Below are 12413 nucleotides of genomic sequence, written 5' to 3'. Positions count from 1 at the left end.
TACACTAAAGCCACTTCACGTTTCTTCTATCGTCTTCGTCTTCTTCTCCAATGACTGCTCTCTCACTCACACTCACACTCACACTCACCTCGTTACCATTCTCCTACGCGTTTTCCTCGACCACGTGCAAATCACGTGCCTCTCCTCCACGTATCACCGCTGTATCGTTGTTGGATTCTACCAGAAGATCGGAGCTTCGACAAGATCGCAGGCGATCAATTGAAGCAGCCATGTCTGGTGACATCCGCAGTTCCGATTTGTCGCAGGTGATGGAATTGGAAGATGAATCTGATTTCGAGAAGCTTCTCTCATCGGATCTCCGTAACTGGCTTCGGTTCTCTTCTCTCCGGTTCGTACACTTCCTTCCTTACGTTTTGTGCATTCATTTGAATCATTTCATTGATTTGGTTGCTTTAACAGAGAGAAGCGCGAGGAGTACATTCCCAGATTTGGAGAACTTCAGAATCGCGAAACTGCAAGGATTCAGAAGAGTTTTCGCACACTCAGCTCCGATCTTCTTCGAGCGTGGCATCGCGAATCCTGTAACTAAGGTTCTCACTCGATCTCTTCTCATTCTCAGAATTGGTTCTGTATTGAAAAAATGGAGCTAGCTAGAAAAATGAATCATAGATTGTAGTTGTAGATATTGATTGTGATGAAATGAAACCAGGAGGTTTCAAGTTTGAGTGTAGAGCCATGTGAAGGAGAGAGCCTTGTGGTTACTGTCTTTGAGATCAAAAGCTCTGAGGTATAGTATACCTAAAGATAACTCAACTGCTTCACTCGTTTGATACAAAGTAATATGTATTCTTCTTGACGGTTTTGATACACCAAACACACAGATTCCGGCTTTTATACGAAGGGAGCTTGAATTCCGGTTTCTTGCTGTGAGTCACTAGTTCCTTTGTCTTCTTCTAGTAGTTCCTAGATATTCAGTGATAGATATGTCTCAATCTCATTGTGTTTCACACTGCTAATACGTTTTCCTTACACATATAGGTTGTTCCTGAAACATTGGAAGGCAAACCTTACGCCAATTCTGCGGTTCGTCTAGTCTATAAACGAATCTTTGTTCTCAGTGACGTTTCTTTTGTTTGTTTACTCTTTGCCAAGTCTGAGTTTTTAAGGCATGAACAGGTACTTTGTGGTCGATACAGTGATGAGGAGTTTCTCCAGATTAGATGCAAAGGTTGGTCAGGCCCTTCCAAGTCTATCTAAATGTATCAAATTTTGAAGCTATTTTAGAATATATTTGCCTCTTTTGTTTTCTGCAGGAGACAAAGAGATTTACTTTCAACATTATGGAAGATTCAACATCGAGAAGATATGGCGGGACGACATCTTACCTTGTCGTCTCTATCTAAGACACTGGTACACTCTCCTTACTTTATCTAACTTTGAAGCTAAATGATCAGTTTAACAGACCAGCAACCGTAACTTGTTTCAAATGAAAATGAGAGAAACATGTGTTGGCCCAAACAACGACTAATACTGTTTAACCAAAACTTAGTTCTTGAACTTTGGTAGTTGGATAGAAATCTCATAGCATTCCTCTATATTTGGATTAAAAAAATTTACATGTTGAAGATTCTCTTGTATTTGCAGTGTGTTGGCTGCTAAGAATCTTGGAGATGAAGCTTACAATAACTTTCTGGATCATACATTCTTGGGAGATCGAAAAACAACCATCAGAGAGTATTTAAGCAGCACAGGGTCTGGTATCATGGAAGAAGAACCACCGGAGGCTCTCAGGTCTAGATATGGAGGTTGATCAAAAACCAAAGATTTAAAGATGATTGTTCTTCTATCAAATTTGAAACTTTTAAAATAAATAAATAGACTGATAGGTGTTAATGTTTTAATATTGACAGCTTTAATTTAACTATTTTAAGGGAAGAAAAAAGTATGTTATAGTTGTCCCTAAAATCCGAGTTAAAAAGAAAAAAAAAAACATCAACAAACCCACATCGGAAGTTTTGAGAAAAAGGGTGTATCTTTGGGGCTATAAAAAGAAACGCGTTATCTCATTTTACGTAACCCGTTTCTGTCAGAGGTGAAGGATGATCCGTCAATGATCGTTTAGAGACGGCGGATCGTGCCGGCACAGAATTTGACGAACATTATAAAGGCGAGTGGGCCTTGCCTTACTTTGGTTGGGCCTGCCCGTCAATTTTTGGAAGCCTCGATCTAACAATCGAGGCTCTGCTTAAACCAAATTAATATGGAAACTTTGGAGAAACTTCACCTAACCGGTTCAACATAAGAAATTGAACCAGTCAGAACAACATTTGATGTCCCTTAATTATTTTTCATTTAGGCAAATTTACCATATTGCCATCAAATCGAACTGAAAACTGAGATCTAAACTATGAACTACTGTAATGGATCTTCATGAAACCAGTGAATATGCATCAAATTTAAGTGAAACCAGTTAGATCATCACAATAAAGGTATGAAAAATGTTCAACGGTGAGCAACAAGGATAATCACAACCAATAATTTTATTATGGGAGATTCTCAAAAATAGTACTAAAATAAGTTTTTGTTCCAAACTTAGCACATCTATAAAATTCCAAAAATAGCACTAATTAATCTTCTAAAATTAAATCCTAAATTCAAAATACTAAATCCTACCTCTCAAAACTATACCCTAAATGTGAAAATGAGAACCCAAACATAAAAAAAAAAATCTATAAATTAATTTTAAATATTTTAATGTGTTAAGTAATGCTATTTTTAAAAATTTATGAAATGTGTGTTATAATTGTCCATAAAACTTGATTTAGTGCTATTTTAGGGTATTTCTATTTTATTATTCCATTAATATCTATCTACATTTGAGGGAAAACAATGTAAACTCTGTGTATAAATATTTATAATGTACAGTTGACTTGATGAGGTGAGGGGAAGCTCATGAAGAGTGTGGATCACACTCGAGCTCAGTAATTAAGAGTTCCATCATCTTTTTATACATTGGCATATAATGATCATTTATCATTGTTCTGGAGAGCCTAATCTTTCTGTACAGTTCTCTTGGCGTCTCATATAACCTTACACGCTCCACCGTCGTCGTCGTCCCCACCACCATCACTTCATCACGTTCTGTTTCAGACTCTGTCTCAGTCACTGACACTATGTGCATTATCTTACCTGGCGGGTAAAACCGTTGGTCCTCTAACAAGTCCATTGAAGATGCTGAAACTGGACTCTGGTTCTGTCCTGTGGAGGAATCTGCCACGCCCGTAATTACAGTCTCTTCCTCTGTTATCTCCTTTGCTGCTGCTGCTTCTTCCTCCATGGCTTCACTGTCTCTTTCGTTCTCCTGTCGAGTTAACTCTTTGTCCAGTTCGTCCCATAGCTCGCCTTCTGTCACGTCTTCTTCTATTGAAGATGTTTCAGCAATGACTTGGTCGATTGAAATCAATGGCTCTTCTTCTTCATCATCTTCTTCTTCTTCTGCGTCTTCACGTTCCGATTCGCTGTTGCTAGATGAAGAACAATGGTCTGTTTTCTTGTGACTTTTACGATCAATCACTACGGTTTCAGCCAGTAAAGCTTCAGTGCTTCTTCTTTCGGGTATAAGAGCGGATGCTTCCGGCAAGTCTGTGACTTTAGAGTTAAGTTGGGAGCTAATAGCTCTACGGCGTGGTCCTATGCAAGACCATGATGAGAGAGTTGAACGGGTCTGCACAACGGCATGCGCTACATCTTGGGCACGCTTTAGCATAACCTGAACAATTTTTCACCATTAATCATTCATCAACATCATCATGAAAAAAAAAAATACTTGTTCACGAATCTATATATTTAGGCTTTGAATGGTTGTACAGTATGCTCCATAGCAGACTAAAATTGGACTAGTCTGCATTTAATTTACCATTCACCATTGCATACCAGTATGCATTGTTGCATACTAAAAATTTCCATACTAGTATGCATTTGAGCGTACAACTCCATACCATTGTAAATTCACTATTGGTCTGCATTTTTCATTCTGCTCCTCAAAAGCTCCATACTAATATAAATTCCATACTAATCTGCTCCATACCACAGTCCAATGTTTTCCATACCAAAATATTGGTATGCATTGTCCGGTTTACACCATACCGTACAACCATTCAAAGCCTTAGTTGTTCCACATACACACTTCACTCATAAAGCTGCAACCATTTTGGCTAATGATAATTGTATTGTTTTACAACATATTTTACCTGAGTGCCGCTTGAGACAGGCCGCAAAATCGCCCCAGCACCAGCCACTTTTGCTTTTGCACTAGCTATAGAGGGCAAACGAGATCCTATAGCAGTTGCAGACCGATAAACAACACTAAGGACCCTAGTGTGTTCAACCTGATCACGCAGGTCATTTGACCATGAGGACGAGGTTACCTGCCACCAAATAGAAGAAAAAAAGGATCTTATCTGTGTCAAAAATGAGTTTCCATATACTACATTACGAGAAAATTTGAACCACGCTTGCAAAAGTGGATACAAACTAGAGAATCATGGCCGGGAAGAACCCACAGAAATCACGATTAAGTGCTAAGACCATTGATGCACTTGTGCCAAAAAGTGAAAATATCTACGATGTCTGAAAAGTCTATGAATCATTTAGCAGGGGAAATATGATATCTCTATAGATATCTCTCGATGGCAGTAACTAATTAAGCATGTTAGGTTTGACATACCATGGTTAGCAATATATTGTACCATTTCAGGACCATTTATTCCAATGGTGGAATAGGGTTAATTCCGTGTTATTAGCATTCACATACATAGGAAAAGCAGGTCACATACCTCAGAACGAAGGTCATCGACTGAAGCAGCAGAGAATGTTGGGACTAGATCAGATCCATTGATAATAGTAGTTATGAAGTGCTTGCCTGATTCTGCTAAATCCCAAGTCATACAAGCAGCTGCAAGTTGTTCGATAAAAAGTTCAGTGCAAAGCATTGTAACAATCAGAACTAACTGCATATAAAGAGTTTGGTGATTCAAAATTAAGAAACAGGAGCAGATGACATTAAAGACAAGCAAATACCACCATTACTCCTAAATTGGGTGTACCTGGTGCAAAAGTGAAGCAAGTAGCCGAGGCTAACTCTTTTTGCTCCCGCAGAATATATGTTAGAAGTGAAGCCGTCCCACCCCCAAGAGAATGACCTACGATCTGAAACAATATATGCTCCTTAGAAACGATACAGTAGAAAAGGAGAACCTATTTCAACAGTGAAATTCTCAAGAACATTCTATAACACGGATGCTTAAATGAATTGAGATTAGAACTTGAGTATTAGTTAAATAGACTCTGATGTTTGTACATTTTCTCATCTGACATATGATTACTGTGACAGATGAGGAGATCCGGGAATGCAACTAGGAAGAATACTTCTGTCCCAAATGAAAGTTAGAAGGAAACATATGATCTGAATGATCACATGAGTAAATGACATACTTTTTTTCCAAGTCATCTACACCTATCGGTAGTTAATCAAGCAGTCTAACGAGACAAAGAATTAGTTATAACAGAAGACGTAGTAGTAATCTGTAAATCAATAATGTATGGCTAAATACAGAGCATTTACCTGAACCTTGAAACTAGGATTCTCATCAAGGGCCTTGAGGAGGCAAGGAACACTAAGTTTAGCAATCCATCGAGCTGCAGCAACCATTCCACAATGTGCATAACCTAAAACTAAGTTACTTAGCCCACCATCATGCAAAACTGAATGATGGAAAGGGACCACTGCACCAGTTGCTGCTGTCAATGTATCTTTAATGCTATGAGTGCCACGGATCAATAGCAGGATACATTTTGATTTGCAATCTCGTATAATCGTGAAGGCAGGCTGCAGAATCTGCAGGGTTCCCAAGATAGAATTGTTCATGGTTCCGGATATAAATGAAAACAGCAAAACAGACCTCAAAGGTATAAAAGATTCAATGAAACAAACACTTGGCACTGAGCTCTTATCAAGCTACCACTTTTCTTTTAGTTTCCATTTGACCAGCAGGATAGAGATATTATCAAATATACAATTCAACCGATAAAACTATTTGAAACAAGTTGGGTCCAATCTTTAGTACAGGAACAGCACTGACGATCAATCATTATGTGGAATACATACTGTTATTAAAATATCGATGTGAGGCAAAAACTCTTGTTAGCCTCCCAAAAAGACATATGTTCTTAAGAGAATCTATCCAAAACGTATGAAAATATAATGCTTCAAAAAAAAGAATTTCTAGTCTGGAAAAGAAAGCATGTAGTCAGTATAAACAAGCTACTCATGAGTAATATAGCACGAAGGAAAATCACATTGATATGTATGACCTACCCCTGCTTTAGGCTTCTGAAGAAGGACATCTTCATGAGTATAACCGGCAGTCTCCAGAAACACGGGAAATGGCTTCTTGGAGAAAAGCATACAGAGGGTCAAAAATCTCAGTAGCTCTGTCAACTCCATGATAATCTGTGGTCCTTTTAACTCTATACAATTACTTCCAGCATAAACACTAGCAGTTGAGAAGTTTCCCTGGAAACAAAAGAAAAAAAAATGCAAACATACCATGTCACCAACTTACACAAAAGATTGGCCAATGAACCTAAACTAATTACACTCTGCATTACAACAGAAAAACTACAGTTGAAATATATAGATAGTGACGCATCACTACACACTAAGTCATTAGATTACAAGTCTATTAATTTTTTCCACATGCAGAATTATCAACCAACACCAACCATCCTGGCACTAAAATGAACATAAGTCAAAAATCCAAACATATTCAAACAGAGCTCAAATATTATCAGGAAAGTAAACGATATTGGACTCACAAAAATGTGAAAGAACAGTGAGGACATTTAATATATATAAAATAAAAAACAAATCTTTCAATTGAACCCAAGAACATATCTATACCATATCAAGGTGGTTAATTTATGCATCCAAGTAAGAAAAAAATTCAAACCTGTCTACGCATCAAATAGTTAATACCAAAAGCGAGATCGGCGATAGGCCATTTGCCCAGAGTCTCTGAATACGTAAAACGTAACGTCTCTGATAAAGTTGAAATAGTCTCAAGCCAAGTCGCCGGCGCTTGAGCCGGTCTCCTAACAATCCTCCTCCTTCCGGATCTCCCTGATTTACCCAATTCACCTCCTGGATCATCTTCCCCGTTTCTCGCCCACACGATCCGACGGCTCAGTAAGTATAGAATCACAACTGCTCCTGTTGCCGTCACCATTGCACCCGCCGCCATCTCCGATCCTCCTCCTCCTTAATCACCAAAACCGTTCAACAATCCAATTTCCACTCCTCCTTAATCACAAAACCGTTCAACGATTCAGCGAATTCGAAAACGAGGACGCAGATTTCTTCGCAGATTTCGAAATTGTGCAAGATAATTTCTTATAATGCATGAATCGAAGCTCCGATTTCTCCAATTACACAACCCGATTTGGGCATTGAGACAGAAGAGAATGAAATTGAGAAATCGTTATGATTCCAATCATTCATGAATTTTTTTTTACTTTTTTAAGATTTAAAACTACGATAAAGGACATGAACGCGTCTGCATCTACCGAGATGAATCAGGGGTACTCTCGTTATTTCAGGGATAAGTAGGTAACCATTTAAGGTTAAGTTAAGAGGAAAGAAGAATGTTAGGAATAATAATCTATACTAAACAAATGTATAAGCTATAAGTTCCTAAGTCTGTCTACCTAGAAGTTAAAATAACCAATAGTGATTAGATATATCACTAATTAACATTTTTTTTAATTTTTATTATTTTGTATATTCAGATTTTTTAAATAACCAATCGGGATCAGACAATTCAATATTTAACATTTTTGAAATTATGTTAAATTTCTATATTTAAATACTTATAAATAAGTGTATTTACAATATCCCATATTGGCTATAATTTTTTTAAACAATGATTGAGAACCATTATAAATAAGACTAATATGTTTCCAACTACGATTACTAGGAAGCTTGATTTCTCAGGCGTCCAAATTTAAAATTTTTAAAAGTTTTAAATATTATAATTATTGATATTTTTCAAATATTATAAATATTTAAACTTTGTAATTTGCAGTTTTGTAGTATTAAGGATTTTGGTTTGAAAAGTTTCAATACGTGTAGATCTAAAATTGAGTAAGTATACAGGTGAAAGTATCAATAACTGGGTGCATGTAGTGACTAAGCTGGTCCGTAAAATTGCACAAATTTTACGAGACAAGAGGCAATGATTTTGGTATTAGAGTTTGATGGGTTAACAAGTTATCTGGTAATATAAAAAAATGTTTTAAATGATTATTAATGTGAGGAAACTCATGAGGAAGATGAAGAAAAAGGAGTATAATGAAGAACCAGACGGTAAAAGTAACAATGACATTTATCATGAAAATTTAACAATGAAAATGACGAGAAAGAATATGAAGAGTAAGAAGACATTAAAAAATAAATCACAAAGACATAGGGAAAAATAAATCACGTGGTGGTGTTCAATTAAATATGAGAAAACAAGATTAATTCATGATTATAAAAATGTTTTGTTTGTCTGATGGTTAAAGAAATGGTTTAGGATATGCTAGGTCACCAGTTCGATCCGCCTCACCTGGACATCCAATTAATTTTATGATTCTTTTGATCAGATTTAAATTTTTAACACAAGTGACTTTTATATTTTTAAAAAGTAAAATTTTCACCAATCAATTATAATTTAAAATTTTATATAAGCTAATATTTTATAACTGTCATTAATCATATATAATTTTTATCAAAATATATCAAATAAACCGATGTGTAGCGTGGGTTCAAAAACTAGTAATATATATATTTGTTTCCTACGTATATCCTCTCTCTCTTATCTCTCCAAAAATCTTTTAGAGAGAGAAGTCTTTTTGCTCCGTCGTCCGATTGGTGTCAATCGGGTTCCCGTCCGACATCCTCCGGCTTACATAGCGATGGTTGGTCGGTCTGCGTCTAGCGAGGTTCGGTTCTTTACCAACATCGGCTAGCTTTGCTTCCGACATATGTGGCTTCCATGGCACATGTGGTCGGCTTTGTCTCCGGCATAGGTGGTCTCCATGACATCTGTGGCTGGCTTTGGCTCCAACGATATCTGTTTCCATAGCGAAATCGGTTGGGTCTCTATATGGTTTTACTTATGTTTAGGTTGAGTTGGATCTGGTAGCACTCTATCTTTATATTTAGGTCCTATGTTTGCTTAATAAAGCTTGTTTTTTGGTTAATCTCTAATGGTTAACCGACCAGAAGTTACGGGTTAATTGGATTGCACTCATAGCTCGGTCGGGTCGCGCGTTAAGCATAAAAGTTCCTGGGACTGGGGTTAAGTGAGAGATTCAATTTTTCTCTTAATTTCTTGCAAAGCTTGTCTTAGTGTTTTTACTTCTTTTGCTTTGTAAATTTTGGTTTTGTTGTCCAATTGATCGGAGTTTATCTTGGATCGACGGATTACCAGTCTTCGTCAAAATAAACTTTGTTGAAAGCAAGTCTATGTTTGGTGAACTTCCTTGAAGATTAAAAGCATTTGTTTGAAGAAGAAGATGAAGAGGAATTGCAGATTTGCATAAAGTGGAGTCATATTCTCATCAAAGTTAAAACTGGGATTTCGCCATTAATTCTCTCGGCGAAGTTTGAGATCTCACATAAGATTTGAGTAAGCTTTTCGGCGCCTTCGACCGGCTTTGAAGTCTTCCGGCAATCGGAGTCTCCATCCTCTTCGGCTTCCCACGTGTAATCCAATGGTTTCCTCTTAGTGTCACGTGTCTTCTGTGCTGTCGACTGCTTTTTTCTTCAGTATTAAGTTTCCTTATTTGGGCTTTTGGGCTTTCAATCTGTTTTAGTGGGTATGTTTACTTTAATGGGTCTGTAAAATATTTGGCTTGGTACAATTGGCTTTGTCAATTGTCCATGAATAAAGTTACACACTTGTGAAAAAAAAAGATTTGTTTCCTACGTAAAGCAATCGAATGGTACTAGTTATTACCGCTCTAATCAGGATTAGCACACTAAACTTATATAGTTTAGGCTCCATACAAACTAAACTTAATTGAATTTATGGTAGAGGAAGATGAACACACGATCATACACGATTGCTTTCGAGTACACACAAGTGGCGGATCCATAATTTTTTTTTACCGGGGTCAATTATATTAGTTGTAATTTTTTTTCACTATAGTCTTCTCTATAAAGTATATGTATATAAATAAAATTTGCCTGAATAATTTTAAATTGTTTTTGCAGCTATTTTTTTAATCATTTTTGTGATTAAAACGTTATGTCCTTCTTTTAAAGATACAAAATTTAATAAATATCAAAAGAAATAATAAAAATGGATGAAAAACTATGTCAAATAGGTAAGTTCTTATTGTGGCAAAAAAAAAAAAACAGTAAAATATAACAAATGAGACAAACGAGGGTCTCGATCCAAGATATGGGGGGGGGGGGGGGGGTCAAAAACAAAGCTCTACCAAATCAGCCAACAAAATATTTCAAAAGCTAACCAAAATACCAAAATATCAATATTGACCCTCTTCCTTTCAACGTAGGTCAGCCAGTGCACACAACTTGTGTTATCTTTGTATATTAACACAAGGTCCATTTCTTTCACGACTTTACTTCACATTAATATAAACAACTAGACAATTTTACAACAGAAACAGATGGAAGAAATTTAGTCTTTTTTTTAACAATTAGACAATTTACAATTAAATAGAATGGATGTAGAAACAGAGCTCTATCCAAGTCTCCAAGATGAGTGATCTGTTCAAAAATGGTACACCACAATTTTCTTTTCCATGTAATATTTAAGATAACATATATTTTGTTTAACAAACGAATGATTAACTTGATTAATCTCGTCCTTGTACACACCACATAATCTAGGCATACATAACTAGTGAAGGACATGCATGTAATTAGCTAGAGAGACATTGAAGGTATCCAATAAGGTAGGACAATTTGTCCCGAGCAGAAACCTGAAATAGACTTGGGTGTGAAGGAACGTGGGGTTATAGTGGCGATATCGTAAACATCGTAGCCTTCACCACAGCCTTCATCGCCAACCACCTCACAATCATCTCCACTTACAACATCACACTCTTCTAAGGGAACAAGCTCACCAATATACTTAATAATTGTAGTACCTACAGCAATAGCCAATTCAAGAGTGGTCAAATCGAGAACAGTTGACTTGGGAGCAATTAAACCATGACCAGTAGACTCGTGAGCAGACGATTCGCCAACATTAGTAGGCATCTTCCGTGTGGAACGACGCGTAGAAAACTTTTTTTTCGGAGTCATCAGTTGAATTCAAAGAAGAGAGAAATCACAAATTAGATCTAGGGATTCTGATTTAGAGATTTTGGAGAAAATCAGAAATGATTATGTTTTAGTTAGGGAAGAAACGGCATCGTTTTATTATTGACTGGATCTCTTAATTGGTTAATTAACCCGTGTTAATTCTTCGTTTGACCATTTAACATTGTGCATTATATAGAGGCAAGTCAACAAGATTTTATAATTTAATTAAAATTAATTTTTTTTTTTTTAAAAAGATTTTTTTTTTCTCTAGTTCATATTTTAAATCAACGGAAATGTAAAATTGATGATTTAAATGACATTGTAAATATGCATCTAAATCACATATAATATTTGATTAATTTTCTCCACGAAATTCTAGTATTACGTAAGACTTGGACTAATTAATCAGTGCAGACACTAATCAGACAGTGGTCGATCTTTTCTTTTTAGTTGGATTTCAGAATCTATTTCAATATTTCTTTTTGACATTTTCTTGTTTTGGGCTTTGGCTAGAAGTTTAACTTCGGTAATAATTTAGTTTCTCGACTTTGTGTTAGTAGGTTATGCTTCACCAATTTTAAGAGTTGTGTAGTTACAGATTGTGGTAGAGTCAAAATTTAGTGGGCGTGACTTGTGAGCAAACCAAAGAGATATTTGCATAGAAATTGAAAAACCAACATGCATGTACATGTTATTTATTTCACTATTTTGGAAAGGAAATTAATTACATTTTAAAATGTGCAAAAAAATTGCGTACACGTGAATATAAAATCATTTCGTGATTTAAAATTTTATGTTGCTCCCATGGTTAATGAGTAAAAATTATATGCTTCTACAATTCATCTATTCACTGGTCCTCCTACTCTATGTGTGGCTCAAAAGGGGACGTAAAATACATACGCATAAAAATCACATGTAAATTATTTGATTAATTTTCTCCACAAAACTGTAGTAATATTACCTAAGACTTGGACAAAATAATCATTGTAGGTGCTAATCAGACAATACTCGATCTTTTTGTTTGGGTTGGATTTAGAATCTATTTCATTGTTTGTATTTGACATTTTCTTGTTCTGGT

At 36.1% G+C, this 12413-nt stretch overlaps 1 protein-coding gene and 1 pseudogene across 2 annotated transcripts; one reads left to right on the top strand and one right to left on the bottom strand.

The window, feature by feature from the left end:
- Positions 1-2: 2 nt before the first annotated feature.
- Positions 3-1951, top strand: LOC104723534 (uncharacterized; annotated as a pseudogene). Its single transcript, XR_015570549.1, has 8 exons — positions 3-349; positions 421-551; positions 671-748; positions 843-887; positions 1000-1044; positions 1138-1189; positions 1275-1371; positions 1606-1951. The product of XR_015570549.1 is annotated as an uncharacterized LOC104723534 (transcript).
- An 885-nt stretch (positions 1952-2836) lies between these two features.
- Positions 2837-7648, bottom strand: LOC104723533 (uncharacterized). The gene is made up of 7 exons (XM_010441912.3): positions 6972-7648; positions 6338-6535; positions 5585-5857; positions 5067-5169; positions 4797-4915; positions 4212-4388; positions 2837-3730 (listed from the first exon to the last, which is right to left on the bottom strand). The coding sequence occupies exons 1-7, from the start codon at positions 7260-7262 to the stop codon at positions 2912-2914; spliced, it is 1980 nt and encodes a 659-aa protein (XP_010440214.1). The 5' UTR covers positions 7263-7648; the 3' UTR covers positions 2837-2911.
- Between the last annotated feature and the right edge of the window lie 4765 nt (positions 7649-12413).

The sequence above is a fragment of the Camelina sativa genome, chromosome 11, assembly GCF_030686135.1.
Source record: "Camelina sativa cultivar CO46 ecotype springtype chromosome 11, ASM3068613v1".
Lineage (NCBI taxonomy): Eukaryota > Viridiplantae > Streptophyta > Magnoliopsida > Brassicales > Brassicaceae > Camelina > Camelina sativa.
The sequence above is the reverse complement of the archived record's forward strand: the minus strand, read 5'-3'. Positions and strand labels throughout refer to the sequence as shown.